This window comes from Pan troglodytes, chromosome 9 (assembly GCF_028858775.2).
Source record: "Pan troglodytes isolate AG18354 chromosome 9, NHGRI_mPanTro3-v2.0_pri, whole genome shotgun sequence".
Taxonomy (NCBI): domain Eukaryota; kingdom Metazoa; phylum Chordata; class Mammalia; order Primates; family Hominidae; genus Pan; species Pan troglodytes.
In genome coordinates this window covers 74,871,215-74,897,677 of record NC_072407.2, presented here as the reverse complement: position 1 = coordinate 74,897,677, position 26,463 = coordinate 74,871,215, and the positions used below count along the sequence as shown (strand labels likewise).

Genomic DNA, 26,463 nt, shown 5'->3' with positions numbered 1-26,463 from the left:
CTACTCAGGATTTTATTATTTCTTTTCTTCTGTTCAATTTGGATTTAATTTTCTCCTTTCTAATTTGTAAGGTAGAAACTGAGGTCATTGATTTGAGAGTTTTCTTCTTTTTGAATATTGGCATTAAGTGCTAAACATTTCCCTGTAAGTATTGCTTTAGGTCCATTGCACAAATTCTGGTATGTTGTGTCATCATTTTTATCCAGTTCAAAATATTTTCTAATTTACATTTTTTTTTTTCAAACAGAGTCTTGCTCTGTCACTCAGGCTGGAGTGCAGTGATGCAATCTCAGCTGATGGCAACCTCCTCCTCCCAGGTGATTCTTATGCCTCAGCCTCCCAGCACCACCACACCCAGCTAAATTTTGTATATTTAGTAGAGGTGGGGTCTCACTATGTTGCCCATACTGGTCTAGAACTCCTGAGCTCTAGCGATTCACCCACCTCAGCCTCCCAAAGTGGTAGGATTATAGGAGTGAGCCACTGCACCTGGCCTCTAATTTATGTTTTAATTTCTTCTTTTGACTGATGGGTAATTAAAAGTGTGTTACTGAATTTCCAAATATTTGGAGATTTTTCCAGATAGCTTTTTGTTGTTTATTTCTAGTTTATTTCCATTATAGTCAAATAACATACTTGAACCCTTTTAAACTTTTTGAGCTTTGTTTTGTAACCCAGTATAAACGTATATCTTGGTAACTGTTACATGTGTTCTTAAAAAAAAGAATGTATATTTTGCTATTGTTAGGGGTTATGTTCTATAAATGTCAATTAAGTCAGGTTGGTTATAGTATTGTTCTAGTCTTCTAGACTGGAACGAACCTTTTACCGGTCCATGGCCTGTTAGGAACTGAGCCACACAGCAGGAGGTGAGTGGCCAGAGAGGGAGCATTACTGCTTGAGCTCTGCGTCCTGTCAGACCAGCAGGCAGCATTAGATTCTCAGAGAAGCATAAACCCTATTGTGAACTTCACATGTAAGGGATCTAGGTTGGACCCTCCTTATGAGAATCTAATACCTGATGATCTGAGATGGAACAGTTTCATCCTGAAACCTTCCCTCATGGTACCCCAAGGGTCCAGTCCATGGAAAAATTGTCTTCCATGAAACTGGTTCCTGGTGCCTAAAAGATTGGGGACAGCTGTTCTGTATCCTTACTAATGTTAATACTCTACTGGGTGCCCTGTGCCTTATGAGGTTTTTACTCTTTTAGGAGGGAGCAGGAGTTATTCTCAGACCTGTGTGAGTTCTGAGGATTATTTTTCCTAATCCTTTTTAGTGCTTCTAGCCCTAGCTTTGGGTAATTTCTTCACATATATGTACTGACCAATACTCAGCCAAAGTCTTGAGGAGGACCCTCTGCAGATTTCCTAAGTTCTGCGCATCTCTCTCTTCTTCATTACAGTCCCCCCTTATCTGTGGGGGATATATTTCAAGACCTCCAGTGCATGCCTGAAGTCGCAGATAGTACCGAACCCTATGTATACTGTGTTTTTCCCTATACATACATATCTATCATAAAGCTAATTTATATATGAGGCACAGTAAGAGATTAACAACACTAACTAGTAATAAAATAGAATACTATAACAATAGGCCAGCAGCACTACTCTAGTGCTTTGGGGCCAGTATTAAGTAAAATAAGGGCTACTTGAACACAAGCACCGTGATATGGTGACAGTCAATCGGGATAACCGAGATGGCCACTAAGTGACTAATGGACAAGTAGCTTACATAGCTTGCATATACTCGACAAAGGGGTGATTCACATCTGGGGAGACAGACTGAAACACTAAAATTTCATCAGGCTACTCAGAATGGCACACAGTTTAAAACTTATGAATTGTTTATTTCTGGAACTTTCCACTTAATATTTTCAGATCATGGTTGACTGGGTAACTGGCACCATGGAAAGCCAAACCACACATAAGGGGAGACTGCTATACTCCGCATCCTGAGCTCTCTCCACTTTGGCTTTACTAAATTCCCAGTTTCATCTCCTCTGTTCAGGGAGGTCACCATCATGTGCCTGGGTTTCTTCTCCCTATGTCATAACCTAGAAACTTTCTTCATACAGTATGTTGTAGGAGTTTGTTTCCCATCCCCCAGGGATCACTGTCCTTCATGAGTGATGCCCAGTGTCTTGAAAACTGTTCTTTCATATATTTTGAACAGTTTTTCAGTTGTTTCTGACAGGAGGTTAAATCTGATCCCTGATACTCCATCTTGCCTGGAAGCACAAATCCATTTTCCTGATATTTTTAGCATCATCTTTTTCTTAACTTTTATTTGAAGTTCAGGGATATAATTGCAGGTTTGTTACATAGGTAAACTTGTGTCATGGGGGGGTTGTACAGATTATTTCATCACCCAGGTGTTAAGCCTTATACCCATTAGTTATTTTTCCTGATCCTCTCCCTCCTTCCACCCTCTACCCTCCGAAAGGCCCCAGTGTCTGTTGATCCCCTGTATGTGTCCATGTTCTAATCATTTAGCTTCCACTTACAAATGAGAATTTGTGGTATTTGGTCTTCTGTTCCTGTGTTAGTTTGCTAAGGATAATGGCCTCCAGCTCCATCCATGTCCCTCCAAAGGACATGATCTCATTCTTCTTTATGGCTGCATAGTATTCCATGGTGTATATGTACCACATTTTCTTTATCCAGTCTACCATTGATGGGCATTTAGGTTGATTTCATTTCTTTGCTATTGTGAATAGTGCTGCAATGAACATGCATGTGCATGTGTCTTTATAATAGAATGATTTATATTCCTTTGGTTAACATCATCTTTGATAACTTACTCATGTTGTATTTGGAGTGATGTCCACTGTGATTACTTCTCTGTCCAGTGGAGTTGAGAGGTTCTATTAGTAAATATTGAGGAGCTGTCTTCCTCTGTATTAGGTATTACCAGATTCTTTATCTGGATTCTCCCTTCCTCGTAAAAACAAAAGCTAATGCTTTATTAAGTATGCACCAAACATGTGTTAGGGGTTTTAAATATTTTACTTCATTTAATCTTTATGCTAACCCTGTGAAGAAGTAACTGTCTTCATTAGAGAGACGAGGTCATTGAAATTGAGGAGTTAATTTGCCCAAGGTCACACAACAAGTAAGTGACATAGTCAACATTCAAACCCAAGTTGGCCAGACCCCAAGACCCTGCTTTCTACCTCATGATTGTGCCATGAAGCTGAGCCCCTCAGAGGTGTTTTTAATGAGTACAAGAAGATGGCTCCCAAAACCAACTCAAAAAGATCATCTTTCCTGCCTCTGCAATAAGAGTAAGCATTTTGGCCGGGCGCGGTGGCTCATGCCTGTAATCCAAGCACTTTGGAAGGCCGAGGCAGGTGGATCATCTGAGGTCAGGAGTTCAAGACCAGCCTGGCCAACATAGTGAAACCCCCGTCTCTACTAAAAAAAAAAAAAAAATACAAAAATTAGCTGGGCATGGTGGCACACACCTGTAGTCCCAGCTACTCTGGAGGCTGAGGCAGGAGAATCGCTTGAACCCAAGAGGCAGAGGTTGCAATGAGCCGAGATCACACCATTGCACTCCAGCCTGGGCGACAAGAGTGAAACTCCATCTCAAAAAAAAAAAAAAAAAAAGAGTAAGCATTTTACAACATCTAAGAAAGGATAAACGTTAGTATGGCTAGAAAGAATAGTTTTGATTGAAGTTCTGTCAAGTGACAAGAAGAAAAGGGGATGAGAGAGCAGTCCTTAAGAGACAGAGGAAGCATGTGATTTTAGAAATGCTGGGTCAAGAAAACAGTGTAACAGTTCAGTTAAGAGAGTGGAAGAGGAAAAAGGAAGAAATTATTCTGAGATGACATGCTTTGGAAAGCAGCTAGAGCAATGCAGAAGCATATGACAGTGACCCCTATTGCTGGCACAGCAGCCTTCTTACTGCCTTCCATGGGAATCCAAAAATCAACTCCAAATAAAGGAGGAAAAAAGGAATGTTTAGTATCAACCAGGTTGCCAAGATAAAATGTTTTGGATAGATTCCCAGTGTCAAAGCACAGTACATGTATATTTTTGGAAACTTGTTCTACCCACATTTTTATAAATGTATGGGTGTTGTGTTTTGTTTTGATTTTTGTAATACCCACTGTTTTTTTTAAATGCCTGTAATCTTTCCTAGAATATGAAGGCAATGTCTTCTAAGTATATATAATACGTTTCAAGTTAATTTTATGGCAATTTCTAGCATGATTCTTTTATGTGGCACAATGCCCTGTTGGAAAACAATAGAATCATAAGTCTGTGATTCTGAATATTATGCTCCTAACTAGTGAGTGGCAAAAGACTCAGTTTGATGTGAGACTGTTTTGCCACCGAACTGACTGATGATAGATAAAATTTGTAAGAGATAGCACAGGATTTCCTCACTCAGCTGTGGAGAATTTTCAGTAAAGTTATCAATGAGAATATTTCAGCAGCTTTGAAATGGTGGCAATAAATATGTCAGGAAAAATATATAATTTATTATTCTGGAACTCTCCACAATTCTGTGTAATCTTTTCCCTTTTATTTTTATTTGACACATAATATTTATACATATTTATGGGATACAGAAGGACATTTTGATACATGTATACAGTGCTATAGAATTTTATTAGGCAAACAGTGGTTAAGAGGAGAGTCAGTTTTAAAACTTCAGTGATAATTACTCAAGAGAAAGCCATTTAATTCATGAAAAAGTAGAACTTGACAGCTAGGCAGCCTGTACTTTTGGACTCATCATATCCTGACTTCTCTCCAGTGGCCTCTTCCGCATTCCCAGGGCCATGCACTTGGCCTCTCCTTTTAGTATCCTTCACTCTAGATTGTGAACCACTGGAAGGAGACACTGTGTCCTTCGTTTTCTATCCATCAAAGAGGCTAGCATAGTTTTCTACATACAGTAGATATTTGATACTTTAATTAATTAATGTAATGGCTCTCCTATGAAGGCCAATCCTGCCCGTCCATTCTTTGTAACCTTAAATGTGTAAACATTGGTGCTTTTGTATGTTTGAATATGGGAAAAAGCAGCCAAATAAGTGCTTGTGTGTAGCGAGCAAGAAACAAATATTTGAGGCTGTTTGTCTCTTCTTTATTAGGTTTTTAATTTAAAAAGTAAAACATGCATATTCTAATAGTTCAAAGAGTATAGATGTATATAAAAAGCAAGTCAGTCATTTCCTCTATTCTCCAGTCTTTATTCTTCTCATTCTGCCTTCCCCTGTCAGATACGTATGCTCATATAAATATTATTTATATTCACTATATCACGGACAGTGCTCTAGGTAAGTGCCTGTGGATCTAACTCATTTTTTACACTCAATGCCATTTCAATTAATAAATGCCTTTTAGCTATGATGGGTAATATACCTTGAAACTGGGTTAAAAAATTATTCTCCTTGTGTTACATTTCAGAAGAGAGTGTGCTTTTCACGTTTGTTCGTGTGTATGGTAAAATATACAAATTTACCACTTTAAGTGTAAGTTTAGTGGCATTAAGTACATTCACATCATTGTGGAACCATCCCCACCATCCATCCATCTCCAGAACTCTTTTTTTTTTTGAGATGGAGTCTCACTCTGTCACCCAGGCTGGAGTACAGTGGCATGATCTTGGCTCACTGCAACCTCCGCCTCCCGGGTTCAAGTGATTCTCCTGCCTCAGCCTCCTGAGCAGCTGGGATTACAGGCACCTGCCACCACACCCAGCAACTTTTTGGTCTTTTTTGTTTGTTTGTTTGTTTGTTTTTGAGACGGAGTTTTGCTCTTGTTGCACAGGCAAGCTGGCACGATCTCAGCTCACAGCAACCTCCGCCTCCCAGGTTCAAGCGATTCTCCTGACTCAGCCTCCTGAGTAGCTGGGGTTATAGGCATGCGCCACCACACCCGGCTAATTTTGTATTTTTAGTAGAGACAGGGTTTCTCCATGTTGGTCAGACTGGTCTCGAACTCCCGACCTCAGGTGAACTGCCTGCCTCGGCCTCCCAAAGTGCAGGGATTACAGGTGTGAGCCACCGCGCCTGGCCTAATTTTTGTATTTTTAGTAGAGATAGGGTTTCACCATGTTGGCCAGGCTGGTCTCGAACTCCTGACCTTACGTGATCTGCCTGCCTCGGCCTCCCAAAGTGCTGGGATTACAGGCATGAGCCACCGTGCCTGGCCCATTTCTAGGATTCTTTTCATCTAGCAAAAGTAAAACTTTCTGGCCATTAAGCAATAACTCCCCATCATGCAGCCTCTGACAATCACCATTCTGCTTTCTGTCTCTATGAATTTGACTACTCTGCATACCTCATATAAGTAGAATCAGAGTATTTTATCTTTTTGTGACTGGGTTATTCCACTTAGCATAATGGCCTCAAAGATCACCCATGTCGTATGTAGCATGTGTCAAAATTTCCCTCCTTTTTAAGACTGAATAAACTGGGCATGGTGGCATGTTCCTGTAGTCCCAGCTACTCGGGGGGCTGAAGTAGGAGGATCCCTTGCATCCAGGAGTTCAAAGCTGCAATGAGCTGTGATTGCACCATTGCACTCCAGCTTGGGCAGCAGAGCGAGACCCTGTCTCTAACCAGATAGATAGATAGGTAGACAGACAGAGAATAATATTCCATTGTATGTATGTATACCACATTTTTATTTGGTTTGTGGTATATACATACATTTTACTTATCCATTCATCTCTCAATGGACATTTGAGTTGCTTCTACCTTTTGTGAATAATGTGGCTGTGAACATTTGTTTACAAATATCTGTTCAAGTCTGTGCTTTCAGTTCTTTTGGGTATATACCCAAAATGGCATTGCTGAATTATGTGGTAATTCTGTGTTTAATTTATTGAAGAAACATGTTACTGTTTTTCCATAGCAGCTGTACCATTTTACATTCCTACCAGCAGTGTATAAAAGTTCCAATTTTTCCACATCCTTGTCAACACTTGTTATTTTCTGGGGTTTTAAATATATATATAACAGCATCCTAATGGGTGTGAAATGGTATCTCATTGTGGTTTTGATTTGCATTTCCCTAATCTTTAGTGATGTTGAGCATATTTTCATGTGGTTATTGGCTATTTACATAAATTATTTGGAAAGATATCTCTTCAAATCTTTTGCCCATTTTTAATTGGATTATTTGTTGTTGATGGTCAGTTTTAGGGATTCTTTATATATTCTGGATATTAGTCCCTTTTAAGATACATAACTTGCAAATACCTTATCCCATTCTGTGGGTTGCCTTTTCACTCTGTTGTTCTTTGATGCATACATATTTTTTATTTTGATAAGTTCAATTTATCTGTTTTTTTCTTTTGTTGCCTATGCTCTTGGTATCATATTTAAAAAACTCATTGAGGTGGGGGGATTGCCTGAGCTCAGGAGTTCGAGACCAGCCTGGGCAACACGGTAAAACCCCATCTCTACTAAAATACAAAAGATTAGCCGGGTGTGGTGGCATGCACCTGTAGTCCCAGCTACTTGGGAGGCTGAGGCAGGAGAATTGCTTGAACCTGGCAGGCGGAGGTTGCAGTGAGTCAAGATCACGCCACTACACTCCAGCCTGGGCAACAGAGGGAGACTCTGTCTCCAAAAAAATCATTGCCAAATCCAGTGTCATAAAGTGTTTCCCCTGTGTTTTCTTTTAAAGTTTCATAGGCTTAGGTCTTTGATCCATTTAATTTTTTCTGTGTATCGTATAAGGTGAGATTTCAACGTCATTCTTTTGCATATGGGTATCCAATTTTTCCAGCAACATTTGTTGAAAAACTGTCCTTTCCTCCACTGAGTGGTCTTGGCATCCTTGTTGAAAATCATTTAATCATGTATGTGAAGGTTTATTTCTGGGCTTTCTAGTCTCGAACTCAATTTTTAAAAAAACTTTTAAGTGCAAGAGTACATGTGCAGGTTTGTTATATAGGTAAACTCGTGTCATGGGGGTTTGTTTTACAAATTGTTTCACTACCCAGGTACTAAGCCTAGTACCCAATAGTTATTTTTTCTAATCCTCTCCCTCCTCCCACCTTCTGCCTTCAAGTAGGCCCCAGTGTCTGTTGTTCCCCTCTTTGTGTCCATGAGTGCTCATCATTTAGCTCCCACTTATTAGTGAGAACATGCAGTATTTGGTTTTCTCTTCCTGTATTAGTTTGTTAAGGATAATGGGCTCCAGTTCCATCCATGTTCCTACAGAAGACATCATTCTTTTTTGTGGCTGCCTAGTATTTCATGGTATATATGTACCACATTTTCTTTATTCAACTTGTCATTGATTAGTATTTAGGTTGATTCCATGTCTTTGCTAGTATAAATAGTGCTGCAATGAATATACACGTGCATGTGTGCATGTGTCTTTTTTTTTTTTTTAAGACAATCTTGCTCTGTTGCCCAGGCTGCAATGCACTGGCACAATCTTGACTCACTGCAACCTTCACCTCCCAGGTTCAAGCAATTCTCGTGCCTCAGCCTCCTGAATAGCTGGGATTACAGGCACACACCACCACGCCTGGCTAATTTTTGTATTTTTAGTAGAGACAGGGTTTCGCCATTTTGGCACCACCCGCTTTAGCCTTCCAAAGTGCTGGGATTACAGGCATGAACCACCACTCCTGCCCATGTGTCTTTATAGTAGAATGATTTATGTACCTTTGGGTATATGTCCAGTAATGGGATTGCTGGGTTGAATGGTAGTTCTGTTTTTAGCTCTTTGAGGAATTGCCACACTGCTTTCCACAGTGGCTGAACTAATTTACACTCCCACCAGCAGTGTATAAGCGTCCCTTTTTTCCATAACGTCACCAGCATCTGTTATTTTTTGACTTTTTAAATAATAGCCATTCTCAGCCAGGCATGATGGCTCACTCCTATAATCTTAGCAATTTGGGAGGCCAAGGCGGGAGGATCACTTGAACCCAGGAGTTCAAGACCAGCCTAAGCAACGTGGTGAAACCCCTTATCTACCAAAAAAAACAAAAACAAAAACAAAAATTAGCCAGGTGTGGTGGTGCACACCTATAGTCCCATCTATTCGGGAGGCTGAGGCAGGAAGATTGCTTGAGCCCAGGAGGTTGACACTGCAATGAACCGTGATTGTGTCACTGCATTCCAGCCTGGATAACAGAGCAAGACCCTATCTCAAAAAAAAAAAAAAGCCACTCTGACTGATGTGAGATGGTATCTCATTGTGGTTTTGATTTGCATTTCTTTAGTGATATTGAGTGTTTTTTCACATACTTCGCGAACTTTATTTTTTTTCTTGTTTTGTTTTCTATTTTTTGTTTTGTTTTGAGACAGAGTCTCGCTCTGTCACCAGGCCGGAGTGCAGTGGCACAATCTCGGCTCACTGCAACCTCTGCCTCCCAGGTTCAAGCAATTCTCCTGCCTCAGCCTCCCAAGTAGCTGGGACTACAGGCGCATGCCACCATGCCCGGCTAATTTTTTGTTTTTTGTTAATAGAGATGGGGTTTCACCGTGTTAGCCAGGATGATCTCGATCTCCTGTCCTTGTGATCCGCCCGCCTTGGCCTCCCAAAGTGCTGGGATTACAGGAATGAGCCACCTCATCCGGCCGGCAACCTTTATTTTTAATGAGTGTTATTAATCTATAATATGGATACATCAGAGTGCATTCAAACATTCCCCTGTTGATGGACATATAGATTGTGTCCAGGCGTTTGTCACTACAGGCAGTGTTGCAGTAAACATCTTAAAATACATAGTCTTACACCTTGGTGCTTTTATTTCCCCATGATGTATTCATAAAAGCGGAATTGCTAGATCAATGGTATGTTTAGTTTTTAATTTCAGTGGACAGGTTGTTTTTTCAAAAGAATGTATGAATTCACATTTCTACCAGCCATAGATGAAATCCTGTTCTCCACATCCTTGGTAGCACTTAGCAACCTTTTTTTTTTTTTTTTTTTTGAGACAGAGTCACGCTGTGTCGCCCCAGCTGTAGTGCAGTGGTGCAGTCTTTTTTGGCTCACTTAGTCTCCACCTCCTGGGTTCAAGAAATTCTCTTGCCTCAGCCTTTGCAGTAGCTGGGACTTCAGGCATGCACCACCATGCCTGGCTATATTTTTTTTCTATTTTTAATAGAGATGGGGTTAGGTTTCACCATGTTGGCCAGGCTGGTCTCAAACTCCTGACCCAAGTGATCCACCTACCTTGGCCTCCCAAAGTGCTTGGATTACAGGCGTGAGCCACCACACACCTGGCCTGAAACCTTTTTAATGTTCACTAACAGGATCAGTTAAAATTTAGAGGCCCTTGTCAGTCAGTACTTAACAGTGAAAAGTGAAAGGATACTGATAAATATTTCTTACATATTTGACAGAAACTTCCTTCTTGATTTAAAAAAAATCTCTGTCCTGGCCAGGCGTGGTGGCTCACACCTGTAATCCCAGCACTTTGGGAGGCTGAGGTGGGTGGATCACACGGTCAGGAGATCAAGACCATCGTGGCTAACACAGTGAAACCCCATCTCTACTAAAAATACAAAAAATTAGCCGGGCGTGGTGGTGGGCACCTATAGTCCCAGCTACTCGGGAGGCTGAGGAGGCAGAGCTTGCAGTGAGCCGAGATCACGCCGCTACACTCAAGCCTGGCAACAGAGCAAGACTCCGTCTCAAAAATAAAATAAAAAAAAATCTCTGTCCTAGGCCTGGTGCAGTGGCTCACACCTGTAATACCAGCACTTTGGGAAGCCGAAGTGAGTGGATCACTTGAGGCCAGGAGTTCAAGACCAGCCTGGCCAACATGGTGAAACCCCATCTCTACTAAAAATAGAAAACAATTAGCCAGGTGTGGTGGTGGGTGCCTGTAATCCCAGCTATTCGGGAGACTGAGGCACGAGAATTCTTGAACCTGGGAGGCCGAGGTTGCAATGAACCAAGATCACGCCATTGCAGTCCAGCCGGGGTGACAAGAGCGAAATTCCATCTCAAAAAAAAAAACTCTATTCTTTCATAACATGAAAAATATAAGTGCGAAAGATAGTCATTTCTATGCAGAGTTAAAAGGCAAATTAACATTTTGAAACAATCAGGTTTTAAGTGTTTTTCTGGCTTTCAACCATTTTCTTGAAGTAAGGAAACTAGCCAATGGTTTCTAATTTTTCTTAGCTTAATGCAGATACCGAAAGAGAAGAAGGCGAAGAGTTTGAAGATAACATGGATGTTTTCGATGACAGCAGTTCCAGCCCTTCTGGCACCTTAAGAAATTATCCACTCACCTGCAAAGTTGTTTATTCCTACAAGGTTTGTATTTCTCCAACATAATGTTATTAAATTCTGATTAACTCTGAAGATACACATGACTGTATCCATCCAGTCTCTCAAGCTGTACTTAGCATAAAATTGTTATTAGGTTAATATTGGGGCAACATAACAGAATGGTGATGAGTTTAGGCTCTGACTTGACGTCTTTCACTTGCTACTCCGTCTGCCTAGAACTCTTTTTTTCCCCAAATCTCAGTTAGTTGTCCCCTGCTCCTCATTGAAGCTCAGCTCAAATAGTTCCTTCTTAAGGTCACCCATAACCCCCTAAATAAATAACCAACTCCTCAGTCACTACTTGTTATCCCGTTGCCTCTTTTATTTATTATATAGCACTTCTGCTCAGCCAAACTTAATCTTATTTATTTTCATATTTCTTTGATGCTCCACTAAAGGTCCATGAAGGCAGAAATTTTGTCTGTGTATGTGTACCTTGTCTGTGTGTCTTCAGCCCCGAGGACGATGTCCAGCCGTAGTGGGTCATCAGTAGATAATTGTGGGATGACTACATGAATGTTGGAAGGGAGGCGTGAATACATGAATCTTCTCTTGCCCCTGTTCTGGTGGAGGCATGTGTGAGAAGGGGCAATGCGGAAGGCTATCAGAAGGGAAGGTCCTGGAGAGAGAATCCACCTGTCATGCACCAGATTCACTCCCCCGCCACATCCCTGTGTAGCCAAAAGGTGGCAGTGTTTGGTAACCTCAATATCAGTGATTCCCAGACTTGTTTTGAGTTTAACATCCTTTCATTTTATATTTAAATTCATAATACTTCCTGTTCATTGAAAGTGTTAGCATTTTTTTCCAATGTAAATCGTTTTGATAATCCTTTGAAAATTTAAAATCATCTTCTCAGATACTTGGAAAGGTATTACAGGGTATTATAAAACTAGCGTTGGAATTGTTTCCTGATACCACCTCCCATTATATTTACTTGAATGTCCCAGAACTAAAATTTAAGTTCCTTAAATAGAGAGATTCCTAAGTGTCCGAGTGATTTTAAACAGTTCACATTCATTCAACATTCCCTCTGTTGGCATATCCCAGGCACATCCCTGCGTTAAATAGACTATGAACATCTATTTAGTCAGTTAATCATTGAATAAACATATATAGAGTGCCCAATATGTGATACACTGGGGGGATGCCAGAATGAATATGACATCTCTCCCCTCTAGGAATGGACAATCTATGAAGGGATAAATATTAAACTGGAAAATAGAACAAGTGTGAAAAGATTTATAGTAAAGATAGAGCCACTAATTCTACCTGGATCATTGGGAGAAATTTTACAGATGAGGTGGCATTTAAAGTAGGTCATGATTTAAGACCGTTCTAGATGCAATGAGAAGGTAGGGAGAGGAAAGAGCCTTCTAAGCAAAGAGAACAGCAGGTATAGAGACAGAGTATGATGAGAGTGTGGGGTGTTCAGGAAATGTTAAATTCAGTGGTGTAGGAGTGGGAGAACAGAGGGGCTGTGCATAAAGGTGTTTGTTGTCAGATAGTAAAGGGCCTTGGGTACCAGACTTAGAGGTTTGGTTTTTATCCTGGCTAGGAAGATCCTTAGATGGCCTGAAATCAGATTGGACTTTTAAGAAGCTAACCTGGTCATGGTATAGATATTCTAGAGGACAGATTAGGATACAGAGGGACTGACTTTAAGCCTAATCATAATTCTTATAGTCCAGACCAAAAAGGAGGCCTCGAATAATCTGGTGAGAACAAAGAAAGCTATATTTAATGGTTAGAGTTGGCCGGGAATGGTGGCTCACGCCTGTAATCCCAACATTTTGGGAAAATGAGGCAGGTGGATCACTGAGGTTAGGAGTTCGAGACTGGCCCAACCAACATGGTGAAACCCCATCTCTACTAAAAATACAAAAATTAGCTGGGCGTGGTGGCGGGCGCCTGTAATCTCAGCTACTAGGGAGGCTGAGGCAGGAGAATCACTTGAACTCAGGAGGAGGAGGTTGCAGTGAGTGAAGATCGCACCATTGCGCTCCAGCCTGGGTGACAGAGCGAGACTCTCTCTCAAAAAAAAAAAAAAAAAAGGTTAGAGTCAAAAGCCTTAAGAATGTTCATAACTTTTGACCCTATTAGCATCCATCCTAAGGAAGTAAATCATAATATAGAAAAGTTTTGGACACAAAAATGTCCTTTCATATAGTACTGCTTTATAATGCATGGCACTTCTGCCCAGCCAAACTTAATCTTAGTTTTCATATTTCTTTGACTCCCCGCTAAAGGTCCATGAAGGGAGAAGTTTTGTCTCTGTATGTTTACCTTGTCTGTGTGTCTTCAGCCCCTAGGACAATGCCCAGCACGTAGTAGGTCATTAGTAAATAATTGTGGAATGAATACCTGAATGATAGAAGGAAGGCATGAACAAATGAATCCTTCCCTTGCCCTCATTCTGATAGAGACATCAGTGAGGATAATAGAGCTCATGACTGGATGCAATGGCTCATGCCTGTAATCCCAACACTTTGTGGGGCCAAAGCGAGAAGATCACTTGAAGCCGGGAGTTTGAGACCAGCCTGGGCAACAAAGAAAAACCTGGTCTCTACAGAAAAATTTTAAAATTAGCTGAGCATGGTGGCACATGCCTATCGTCCTAGCTATTCAGGAGGCTCAGGCAGGAGGATCACTGGAGCCCAGGAGATCAAGGCTGCAGTGAGCCATGATTACACCACCGCACTCCAGCCTGAGTGACAGAGTGAGACCCTGCCTCTAAAAAATAAATTTAAAAAAAATTTAAATTTGGCAGTTCAATGAGAATAATTAAACTAGACATTCATATACTATAGCCATAACATATAATATTATGAAACTTATTGAAATTTTCATCAAGAGTTTTTCTATATAAGAAGAAACCCTTATGTCCTAATATTAAATTAAAAGGTAGGATACCAAATTGTATGTACCGTAAGAGCTCAATTATGCATATTTTCCAGCTTTTCTACGATGAACATGTATGATATAATCAGGAAAAACATATTGTTTTAAAAGAAATACAGGAAATTTGGAGAGATACTGGTGGAAACGGAGCTCTGGTTGTCACTGGATACTAGGACTTAAGGAGACAGTATGAGAGTATGTGTGTATTTAATAACCATTTACTGCTCACTGTCTTTAGTTGGGGTAAGTGAGAAGAAATGTAGTCCCTAATTATTTCTAGTAGGAAGCTCACAAGGACAAACTCATTAGAGCATCATGGTAGTCAGTGTTATGGGGACGCTCAGAGAGCCTTTTAAGAACAAAAGGGGGGCTGGGCACGGTAGCTCACGCCTGTAATCCCAGCACGTTGGGGTGCCAAGGCAGGCGAATCGCGAGGTCAGGAGTTCGAGACCAGCCTGACCAACATGGTGAAACCCCGTCTCTACTAAAAATACAAAAAATTAGCCAGGCATGGTGGTGTGCACCTGTAATCCCAGCTACTTGGGAGGCTGAGGCAGGAGAATTGCTTGAACCTGGGAGGCAGAGGTTGCAGTGAGCCGAGATGGCACCACTGCACTCCAGCCTGGGCAACACTGTGAGACTCCGTCTCAAAAAAAAAAAAAAAGAGCAAAAGGAGGAGCAGCCTACTCATCATGAGTAGTCTGGGAAAACATATGCGCTCAGTCTCAAGTCAAAAGTAATTGTAACTACTATCTATCTATCTATCTATCTATCTATCTATCTATCTATCTATTTGTAATCCCTTCAATAACCCTATGAGGAAGATAATCAAACACCCCATTCATTCAACAAATAGTGCTTGAGCACCTTCCATGTATCAGTGCTGTGGGCTTTTCTAGGCTCTGGGATATAGCATTGATCAAAACAGACAAAAATCTTTGCCCTCATTGAGCTTATATTCTAGTAGGAAAAAAGAAAACTGAGGTTCAAAGGTATCTTACAGTCACTTGCCCATAAAAACATACTGAAGCTGGACTTAAACCCACAGTAATCTAAGTCTGCTCATCATATAGGAAAGAGGGAACAGAGCCTGATGGACAGAAGAATACCTATAAAAGCACAGAGGCAAGGAAGAACATGGTATGCTCAGAGAATAGAAATAGTGTGCAGGGGCCAAAGCGTCAAGAGGCCCACAGGGACCAAACTCTGCAGGGTCTTGATAGCCATGCAAAGAACTTGACCTTGTTAGGTGGAAGAATTGGTCATCACTGCTTTAGGATGGGATGATCAAGCTAGTGTCTGCTTACATTGGACAACTAGTGCTGCAGTGTTGAAAAACTTGCATGGACCTCCATGGTTTTTGTTTGTTTGTTGTTTGTTTTTTTTTTTTTTTTTTTGAGACAGGGTCTTGCTCTGTCACCCAGGCTGGAGTGCAGTGGTGTGATCTCGGCTCACTGCAACCTCTGCCTCCCTGCAACCTCTGCCTCCCTGATTCAAGTGATCCTCCCACCTCAGCCTCCCAAGTAGCTGGGATTACAGGCGCTAGCTGGGATTACAGGCACGTGCCACCACACCCACCAATTTTTTGTATTTTTCATAGAGACAGGGTTTCGCCATGTTGCCCAGGCCGGTCTCAAACTGCTGGCCTCAAGTGATCCACCCACCTTGGCCTCCCAAAGTGCTGGGATTACAGACGTGAGCCACCTCACTCAGCCTCTCCATAGCTTTTTATAAGGGCAGCAGTTTATTTAAAAGTGTACTACCTCCCTGGTTTGCTGTCACATACATTAACGTCTGGTCGTGTTGATACTTTTTAGGTCTTGCCATGAAAAACATTTTTATTACAAAAATGCCTTTTGCTGGCATATTCAAGGCATAGTGTGGTTTCAGAGTAGTGAAGGAATTCCATTGGAAAAGCTATCAAGGGTAAATGAGTGGGGTTTTTTCCTCAATATTATTTTTCTGTCTCAGGGAGCTATGGCAACATCCAGAATCTGGATTTTGATGAAATGTTTTAATGGTCATAAAATGGGAAATTGATCTTGAAAATGACCCCTTTTTTGCCTTATTTTTGTTTGTGTAACTTGGAGTTAATTTTACATTTTGAGATTGTGAGATTTTAAAAACTTTATGGTTTTAGGTGATGGTTTTAACCCATCTTGGGACTTGGGGAAAGCTTTTAAGACTGTTTTCTAGAGAGCCAGAAGCCAGCAGGCCCCTGTCTATTACACATGACAGGCAAGACTGTTAGGAAGCAAAGCCACACGGACTTTCCAGCCCCTCTGTGGAGCCTCAGAGCGTTTACAGATTTGGCAGTCTCAAGGGCAACATGTGGGTGGCTGCTGCTGGTGGACTGCTGCTGTCAGGGATGATAAAACCATTATGGTTAGCAGCTTGTACAGTAGCACGCAAATGGATCAGCTCAGTCTCCACACAGTTAAGTTGGAGCATAAGAAATCCAAACCATGACTGATCTCAATCATTTCCTTTCCTACAATTTTCTTCTTTTGGCCACTGCTTTACAGTGATTCCAGATCAATCCTAGGCACTGCACCCACTATCATCAAATTCACGTACATAGTTCTTTGCATTTTCACTGCATGCTTGTCCATGGGAGCCCTCTGGTAGCAGTTCCAATTCAGTGCCTTCTCCTTTGCCTTTGCTTCCCAAATCATCACAGTTCTGTGCTTATTCATCCCACATTGACTCACATCCTCCAGAAAATGGCAGGATTGTCATTTCAAAGAAATGGAGGCATCAAGTTGAATAACTTGATACAGAAGCTGGAGTTGGAACCCAGGTCCTCTGCTTCCAGGAAGTGCTCTCTTTTTTTGTTTGTTTGTTTTTTTAGAGACAGGGTCTCGCTCTGTTGCCCAGGCTGGAGTGCAGTGGCTCACTCATGGCTCACTGCAGTCTCAACCTCCCAGGCTCAAGCGATCCTCCCACCTCAGCCTCCCAAGTAGTTGGGACTACAGGCATGTTCCACCATGCCTGACTAATTTTATTTATTTATTTACTTATTTATTTATTTATTTATTTATTGGTAGAGATGGGGATCTCGCTATGTTGCCCAGGCTTGCATGTTCTGTTCATTGAACATCATTGCCTCTTGAGGATTCAGTTTCTTGAGTTTTTGTTATGGTTTTATTCTGTTTAGTTTTTTAAAGTAAAACTTCACCTCATTATGGAAGTTTTACAGCATTTAAATTTTTATGTTCAACATGTTTCTCAAAATCATTTCAATATTTTGATCCCCAGTTTTTGTCATGATCAGCTCACATCTGCTCCTTATCTAACCTTTTTAATTTTGTCCATGACCATCCTACATTGCAGGCTTCTCAACCAGATGAGTTGACCATTGAGGAACATGAGGTGTTAGAAGTGATTGAAGATGGAGATATGGAAGACTGGGTAAAGGTATATTCCTTTGCTCATATCGCCCTTTCTTGTGACATTTTTAGGAGTTTGTTTTGGTCTTTGTTGTGCCCTGTCTAAATTGTGTGTGTAAACTTGTTTTGTCACATGTCTTTTACCCAGGCTCGAAATAAAGTTGGCCAAGTGGGTTATGTGCCAGAAAAGTACCTACAGTTTCCCACCTCGAACAGCCTCCTGAGCATGCTGCAGTCCCTGGCCGCTTTGGACAGTCGGTCACACACGTCCAGCAATTCCACGGAAGCAGAACTCGTTTCAGGCAGCCTCAATGGAGATGCCAGTGGTAAAGACTGAAACAAGGCACTCTTTATTTGGTCACGTTTGACCTAAACTGTATTGCCCTGGAGTAAGCCTTCAGTAGGATAAAAAGCACAACTTTCCTCCTGTCCTATAATATGCTTTTCTTTATATGGTCACGTTTGTCCTGCACAGTAGAACCCTAAAGTTAATCATTCATCAGTGAGTAAAAAAATTACAACTTTAATCCTATTCTGTATGATGCTCTTTTAGTTGTCATGTGAGCATAGGGGTGGTTGCAAAAGCAACCGGCTGTTAATTATCTTACCAGATTTGTTTTTCTCTTGCTCCCTAGTATGTTTTGTGAAAGCACTTTATGATTATGAGGGCCAGACAGATGATGAGTTATCTTTTCCTGAGGGAGCAATAATCCGTATCTTGAACAAAGAAAACCAAGATGACGATGGCTTCTGGGAAGGGGAATTCAATGGGCGTATTGGAGTTTTCCCATCGGTGCTAGTGGAAGAACTTTCAGCCTCAGAAAATGGTGACACTCCATGGATGAGAGAGATTCAGGTACCTGAGAGGGGAGACAGTTGAATTAAAAGATGTTTAAAGAAAATTGCTCCCAAAGGGTCTGTGGATCCACACAAAAGTGGGCTGCAGTCTCTGCCTTACCCTCACCGGTCCTTGGTTGCCAGTGTCTGCACAACTCAATTTGGGAAACCAGAGACTTGTCAGTCAGTCCCTTGTGGAATATGGCCATCCTCCCACACCTCCATCTTCCCACATTCTCTCTCTTCCTTGAATTGGTTAACCAAAATGCCAAATTATATGTGACATACCAAAGATCGTTTTGGTGGAGAGAAAGAAACAAACCGAAGAGGGAAGGCGTTGCTCTGTGGTTAATTTACGTAGTAAAACTCTTAGCTGGCTCTCTCTCTCCCTCACTGTCAGAGCCTCCTTGCCTAGTCCAGGTCCTGCCAGTCTATTTCAAAGAATTAATGAGCCTGCCAGAGCCCCCAATCCCCACTCAAGTGACCCTAGACTTAGTTCATCAGAGGGAAACAGCCTTTAAAGGAACCTCTAATTCAGTCAGAGTTTAGTTTGTCCACTCAGGGATCTATCACTGCAGGCCAGACAGGTAGAGGAAGAAGGAACGTGTTTGCCGATCTTGTTTGCATGGTGATTGTGACCCCCTTAGCCTAACATGCACAAAACCTGGGGAAGTCAGAAATTCAGCAAAGTATTTTATCTTCACCCCAAAAAATCCAACTTGTTCCTTTTGTTGTTGTTGTTCTTTGCTAAGTTTACTGAATTGACTAATTTGGTACATTTTCAATAGAACCCTAGAGAGTAGCTTCACTTGATAACTGTTTAAGATAAACTAAAATCAGTAATGTGATGAGATCTGTAAGAGGAAAAAGTGAAGTGCAATGCAAAATTGGAGCTTGAGGTGGTTATTTAATGCTCAGTTGCCTCTAATGAGGTTGACAAGTTTCAACAATCAGCTTAGCTTCAGAGAAAAGGGATGAGTACAGAGCAGTCAGAGAAGCAGCCAGGCTCTCCTTCCTGGAGGGGAGCACCGGGTAACCTCGCTTCCCTTTGCTGCAGATCTCTCCTTCCCCTAAGCCACACGCCTCCCTGCCTCCACTGCCGTTGTACGACCAGCCTCCCAGCAGCCCCTACCCCAGCCCAGATAAGAGGAGCTCCCTGTACTTTCCCCGGTCTCCTTCAGCAAACGGTAAGAGTTCTCCTGGGCATGGGTCTAAATGCATTTTCACTTCAGAAACCTGCATATTCGCCTGAAGGGCGAAAAAAACTGCATTTGCTTTTTTTTTTTTTTTTTTTTTTTTTTTGGAGACAGAGTCTCACTCTGTCACCTGGGCTGGACACCCAGGCTGGAGTTCAGTGGCATGATCACGGCTCATAGCAACCAACTCCTGGGCTCAAGTGATCCTCCTGCCTCAGCCTCCCTAGTAGCTAGGAATACAGGCATGCACCACCACACACAGCTAATTTTTGTATTTTTTCTGGACAAAGGGTATTATTCTGTCACCCAGGCTGGAGTGCAGTGGTGGGATCATAGCTCACTGCAGCCTTGAACTTCTGGCCTCAAGTAATCCTCCTGCCTCAGTATCCCAAAGTGCTGGGATTACAGGCTCAAGCCACCATGCCAGCCTTGCATCAGCATTATTGCTCAACAACTCAAGTAAAATGAGCTTCTTTGGTTTTCTCCCTTAGAAAAAAGCCTTCATGCTGAGTCACCAGGATTCTCACAGGCATCAAGGCATACTCCTGAGACCTCATATGGCAAACTGCGACCTGTAAGTCTCTGATCTTGCAGGATTATCGAATGCATAGTTCTTCCAAATTGAAAGTAAGGAATTAATGTTTCCCCGTGGCCCCTGTGTTGTTACTGACTATGCCAAACAAGGATGAACTGGGTTTGGGAAGGTAAAAAGAGCTATTGAAAAGGAAGGCCATAGAAATCAACTCATCTCGGGACATTTAATCTACACTGGAACTTTTTTCACTGAGCCACAGTGAGATTGCAAGATGATGGCTATGAAAGTGATTTAGATTAGAACAAACTTTATGAGCATTAAAGCGGGCTAATTGTGAAACACTTTTTTCAGTAAGCATTTAATTTTCCAGGCCTCTATTTGCCTCTTTGAGGAATACCAAGATGAAATAATAAGCTAACTTCATGGCCTTAAAGAGCGTTTATTCTTCGGGTGAATATATTATTGCAAAGTTACCTCTCCTCACCCTTCACTCTACTGCCATCTGCATTCCACCCACCACTGTACTCCAAGGTCATAACTTGCACGGTAATCCAGTCGGATACTTTGCAATTTTATTTTCCTTGACCTCTATTAGCTTTTGATACCATTCCTTTACCACTGGCTTCCTTTGGCTTCATTCATTCAGCAAATATGTATTGAGTGCCTTCTTAAGGACTTGAGTCTTTATCCCAAATGAGACAGGAAGCCATTGTAAAGTGGTAAGCTGGACAGTGTTGTGGCTGGTGCATTTTTAAAGCATCGCTATGGCAGCTAAGAGGCGGATGGATAGAGGGTGGCAGAAAGGATATAGGGAGCGATTAGGAGGCTGGAGCAGCATCCAAGAAAGAAGTGGTGGCAAGATGGACTGGTGGGTAAGAGTGGGAAGAGAGAGCAGTGGGCTGATGTGCTTCTCTACATTTGCCTCGTTTGCTTTCTTCCTCTCTGGTCCTACCTTTCTGTGGACCTTTGCAGCCTTGCTGCCACCTGTCTCTGCTGATAATTCTCATGGTTCTGTCACTGGGCTGCTTCTCTTGAAGTTGTTGAACGCACTCTTGCCGAATGACCTCATCTACTTCCACAGCTACGATAACCATTTATATGCCAGCAAGTCTCAGATTTATAACTGCCAATCCGATCTCTTCTCTTGAGCTTCAGATGTGTGGATATCTCAGTTTATATGTCCCAGATCCCCAAAACTCAGCAAAAATGAGTTATGTTCCCTTCCAGACATGTTCCTTCTCCCATATTGCCTATCTTGGTAAATGGAACCCCCATCCTACTGGTGTTCTGGCATCATTCTTAATACCTCCTGCCCCTGCCTCCCACAGTCATTCCCAAATCCTGCCAGGTATACCTTGCAGAGAGCTCGCAAATCTTTCCACTTCTCTACTTCCCCTACTGCCAGTACCCTTGTTTGGGCTATTGTCAACTCTCATTCAGAGGATTACAAAAGTCTCCTAAGTTGCCTTCTTACTTGGACTCTTGCTTGCCTATGATCCTTTCTCCAATTGTTACCTGAGTCATCTTTTCGCAGATCTGATATTGCTTAAAATCCACCAAAAATTCCTCTTTTGCCTACAGAATAAAGCACAGATTTATTTTTTTCTTCTTAAAGCAGATGTTTAAACATGGTTTAACAAGGCCCTTCACAACTTAACCCTAGCCTACCTTTCTAGCCTTCTCTTTTGTAACTCTCTTCCCAAGACACACTGAAATGTTTCATTTCTCTAAGCATTGCTCTCCCTTGCTTCCAGCCAGACCTTTGCTTTGGAGGATGTGCTAGGATCTTAGTCATGGGACTTGTGCCCATGAGGTTTTTAGCCTAGGCAAGAAGCTGATTTGTGGGCTTCAACTGCTTCTCAGTGTAGGAAATAGTGAAGATTAGGTTGAAAGCACGTGCTCACAACATTTCTGAGACCCCTAGGGTGCCCATGTCCTTGGACAGATGAGTGATTAGGTTTTGGGGATGCTTCAGATACTGAGTCAGGAACTGACTGACAAACTACGTAATTGTTTCCTGCTCAGGTCCGGGCAGCTCCCCCTCCACCTACACAGAATCACCGAAGGCCAGCAGAGAAGATTGAAGATGTGGAAATCACACTGGTGTGATGATGGGCTTGCCCATCCATTACTGCTACAATCAAGGCCAGGCTTGGAGTTTGGCCAGTCTTGTTTTTTAGGCACCTTTGCATGATGATGACTCTTGAACAGAGCAAAAAACAAGGAGGATTATGTGTGACTGGGTGGCCTGGTAGACTCCTCCCACGTTTTGAATATTTCGTGCCTTTTTTTTTTTGTTGTCATTTTCTATGTCATTTCTCCTACCATAGCACAAATCCTAGCGGACCCTAGGAGCAAAGAGGGGGGCAGCCCTCATGCCTAACAGTGGTCTGTTTTTATATGAGACTCAAGACCAGGCCTCATTCCAGGGCACAGTCCCTAAATTACTGATCATGTGCACTCGTACAGTATATTACTGTGACCACAAGGATGTGGCAAAGATTCTCATCTTTCTTCAAGTGGCTTTTGCTCATCTGATTGAGAATTAATCAGATCATGTTGGCTACATAAGGAAACAGAAGGAGGGATTTCAGGAGAGGCTGGCTCCTCCCCAAGGTTAGTCCCCAGACTGAGAAAGTGAAACCTTATTGGGAAAAATTGGACTGCCCTGAATTTAGCACCAATTGCATTAACGCACATCTCTTCCACAACTAACAGACTTAAAATAACAGTGTCCTTCGTATTAATATCTGTGCCATTCATTTAGAATTAGCAGAGCTAATATGGAGGGGCTGAACTAGTAGCCACATCTTGTTCATCACATAGACTAATAGAAAGGAGGCTGTGGCTAAAGCAGAAATGGAACTTCCTGATCTGAAATTAGCCAATATAATGTTCTTTTGTATTTGGGTATTTTTCATCTTAATTTTTACAGCATATACTCTTCTTACCAGTATCCTTAGAATCCAAATGTCTAGATAAGTTGAGGACACATACCTGCATTGTTGAGCTTCTCTACTGGGGACGCCCCGGCATTATTTTATTCCCAAGCCAGCAGACCGGCCCAGACAGCCAGGCTGTGGCTGGTCCAGACCAACTGCTATGGTGGAAAATGCAGCTTCCAGGTCCCACTACCCTGACATTTCCGTGGAAGGAAGAACCTGGTGGCTCGTGGAGGAAACCAGCTTTCTATGAGAAAGGACTGAAGGATTGCGCACCCTGCACAAGTACAGATTGACCAGGAAAAGACAAGTGTCTTCTGTGTGTCACAGGGAAAGCCAGGAGTGGCCTTCTCTGCAGGCCAGCAAGCCTGCAGCAGCAGGTGCCCCCACGTCAGGTGCTGACTGTCCGCTGTCCGCTCCTGTAGAAGGTAGGGAGCACAATACCTAGGGACTAAGGGATGTTCGCCGGTTGTGGTTTGTTTTTTTTTTTTTTCCTTGGTTAAGAAATCAAATTTGCAGAATTTAATCTACAAGTTGTATTATGCTTTGAAAACTCCATCCCTCCTAAGAATCTTAAAAAACTTGAAATGCTCGCCAAATGTCCCCATGGGATTTTTGACCAAAAGTAAGGTGATAACTGAAGAAATTTTTAGTTCTTTGATCACTTCAGTGACAATACCCATTGATGAATCTTCTCCATGATTTGGGGTTTTTTTCGTTGTTGTTTTTTACACTTCTTAACCTGTTGATCTATTTGAGGTCTTTTGTGTTTATCAAACTTATTCTTAAGTTTAAAAAAGAAATTAAAAGGGTGGTTTTTTTAAGATTTTAAAGTTTGCTAACATATTAAAAATCTTCAAATGCTTATTAAATAGAGCAGTTCTTGCCACCCAGTCTTGTATTCTGTCTTTAGCTAGCCAAATTGTCCTTGAATTTGGGTTTTCCACAACCTCAAAGGGTTATTTGAAATCTTTTGTTGTATTTTAAAATATTTTTTGGAAGAGCTGCTAATTTTATTTTAAAAAACAAAGTTGTGAAACATGCCTCCTTTTTAAAAAATAACCCCTCCATCCAGGATATGGAATCCAGCACCACAGTGCACAGGTCAGGGCTCGGAGGGAGCCTCTGTGCAGATGTGCTTTCTTTACAGTGGCTGTAAAAAGTTTGTATTTATTAATGTATAAAATGTTGAATAATAAAAAAAATGGAATTATGTTTTCTAAGTTTTAATATAGAAAGGTTTGGGTAAACAGACCTTTCCAAAAGGCCCATGCTTCTTATAAAAACATTCCTGGGCCCTCCTTTAAACCAGCTAACAGACAGAGAGAGGAGAAAGTAAATTAATCCATCTATGAGACAGACAGTCCCTGAAGCCCCCATGTGCTAGGTGTAATATCCTGGGTACTAGAGATGGCAGTAAATAGGTTACGGTCTTTGCTTTTCCCATGGGAAAAAAAAGAAATACGTGAGGACAGTACTGTGGGACATGTGCTAGAAGGGAGGGGCAGATAGCATAGAGGCAGCTGAGGAGGGAGCTCTGATTCTGCTGCTGGAGGGGTGAGAGGAAGGTCACTGAAGTCCCCTTGCCGGATGTGACCACTGGCTTCCAGGAAGCGGGCATTCTGGATGCCTCTCCCCTTTCCTAAACCTCCACCCTAAGGAGTAATGAATTGTGTGAAAGGAGATTTTCTCGGTCCCAGGGGTGGATGGAGCATTCTTAGTCAAAGGCTGAGTCCCCCTGGCTTCCAGCCAGCCACACTGAGGACCAGGACACAGCCTGTTTGGGGAAGGGCCCCACAAGCTCTCCTCTTTCCTGGAGCTGGGGACATGCAGTAAGCATTTTTCCAGACATTATCCTGTGCATAAGACTCTTAAGTGTACACACTGCTTGTTTACATAAAAATGTGTTCAGCCGGGCGCAGTGGCTCATGCCTGTAATCCCAGCACTTTGGGAGGCCGAGGCAGGCGGATCACTTGAGGTCAGGAGTTTGAGACCAGCCTGACCAACATGGAGAAACCCAGTCTCTACCGAAAATACAAAATTGGCTGGGCATGGTAGCTCATGCCTGTAATCCCAGCTACTCTGGAGGCTGAGGCGGGAGAATCGCTTGAACCTGCGAGGCAGAGGTTGCGGTGAGCTGAGATTGTGCCATTGCACTCCAGTCTGGGGAACAAGAGTGAAACTCTGTCTCAAAAAAAAAAAAAAAAAATATGTTCCAGTATAAATGTTGGGTAGATTCCTAAGTGTGGAATTTGAGGGTCAAAAAGGTATGTATTTAATTTTGTTAGATTTTGCCAAATTGGCTTCCTATAAGGACTATATCCATTTACACTCCCACCAACCGCATATGGACTTAGGAGCCAGGAGGTCTGGGTTAAATCCTGGCTCTGCCACTTGACAGCCATGGGGACTGAGCCTGTGTCCTCATCTGGAACCTGAGAATAAGACTGTGGTTCCAGGAAGGCCATATAAAGTGTGCCACAGGCTGGTCACCACGAACTCTTCTCACCACCACCTCTCCTGCCTTTTCTCACCACCACCTCTCCTGCCTCTTCTCAGTGTCCTTCCCTCCAGAACTAGGGTCCTTGATAGTCTTCCAGGCCCATAGTAACGCACAGAGTTGTCATAAGGCCCAAGGGAAAGAATGTGTGTGAAGTGCTCTACCAAAAATGTGGGAAGGGCTGTCAGGACACGAAATGTCATTTCCGTCTTCTGACTTCCCTGCCAGTGAAAGCTGCTTTCGGTACTGGAGGTTCCGTCTGTGACCAAGGGCAAAGCTCAGCTAACTGCCTAACCCCAGCGTCATAGCTAAATTTTGGTCTCCTTCATCACAGGAACTGACTTGATGCATGATGCAATCAAGCCACAGGTTCTCAGTACACCACCTAGATCCCCTTCCTCTCTGACCCACCACCCCAGCCACATTCACAAGCCAGAGACCCAGTGGGAGGGCATCATCTGGCCTTAGCCCTGCCACTGCTTGATGGAAGACCTTTCCCTCTTAGCTGCCACATCCTCAATTGTAAAAGGAATGGAATGATGGCTGGGCACGGTGGCTTACGCCTGTAATCCCAGCACTTTGGGAGGCCAAGGCTGGTGGATCACCTGAGATCAGGAGTTTGAGACCAGCCTGACCAACATAATGAAACCCCGTCTCTTACTAAAAATACAAAAATTAGCCAGGTGTGGTGGCGGGTACCTGTAATCCCAGCTACTCGGGAGACTGAGGCAGGAGAATTGCTTGAACCCAGGAGGCAGAGGTTGCGGTGAGCCAAGATCATGCCACTGCACTCCAGACTGGGTGACAGAGCAAGACTCTGTCTCCAAAAAAAAAAAAAAAAAGGAATGGAATGAGGTTATCTCCAAGAGCTTATCTAACTCTCATGCCC

The 26,463-nt window shown here is 42.4% G+C and overlaps 2 protein-coding genes across 31 annotated transcripts in view; one reads left to right on the top strand and one right to left on the bottom strand.

The window, feature by feature from the left end:
* Positions 1-24,286, top strand: part of FCHSD2 (FCH and double SH3 domains 2) — a 302,934-nt gene extending 278,648 nt beyond the window's left edge. For all 29 annotated transcript variants that reach the window (XM_016921547.3, XM_016921553.3, XM_063783178.1 and 26 more), the window contains 7 exons: positions 11,124-11,258; positions 17,508-17,591; positions 17,712-17,889; positions 18,199-18,419; positions 19,458-19,587; positions 20,088-20,170; positions 22,157-24,286. In XM_016921547.3, coding sequence (XP_016777036.1) covers positions 11,124-11,258; positions 17,508-17,591; positions 17,712-17,889; positions 18,199-18,419; positions 19,458-19,587; positions 20,088-20,170; positions 22,157-22,240 — 915 coding nt within the window. In that variant the 3' untranslated portion in view covers positions 22,241-24,286. The remainder of the gene's footprint in view (positions 1-11,123; positions 11,259-17,507; positions 17,592-17,711; positions 17,890-18,198; positions 18,420-19,457; positions 19,588-20,087; positions 20,171-22,156) is intronic.
* ATG16L2 (autophagy related 16 like 2) overlaps positions 17,891-26,463 on the bottom strand; it is a 28,737-nt gene continuing 20,164 nt past the window's right edge. For both annotated transcript variants that reach the window (XM_016921558.4, XM_063783182.1), the window contains one exon: positions 17,891-18,423. In XM_016921558.4, the coding sequence (XP_016777047.1) occupies positions 18,381-18,423 (43 nt within the window). In that variant the 3' untranslated portion in view covers positions 17,891-18,380. The remainder of the gene's footprint in view (positions 18,424-26,463) is intronic.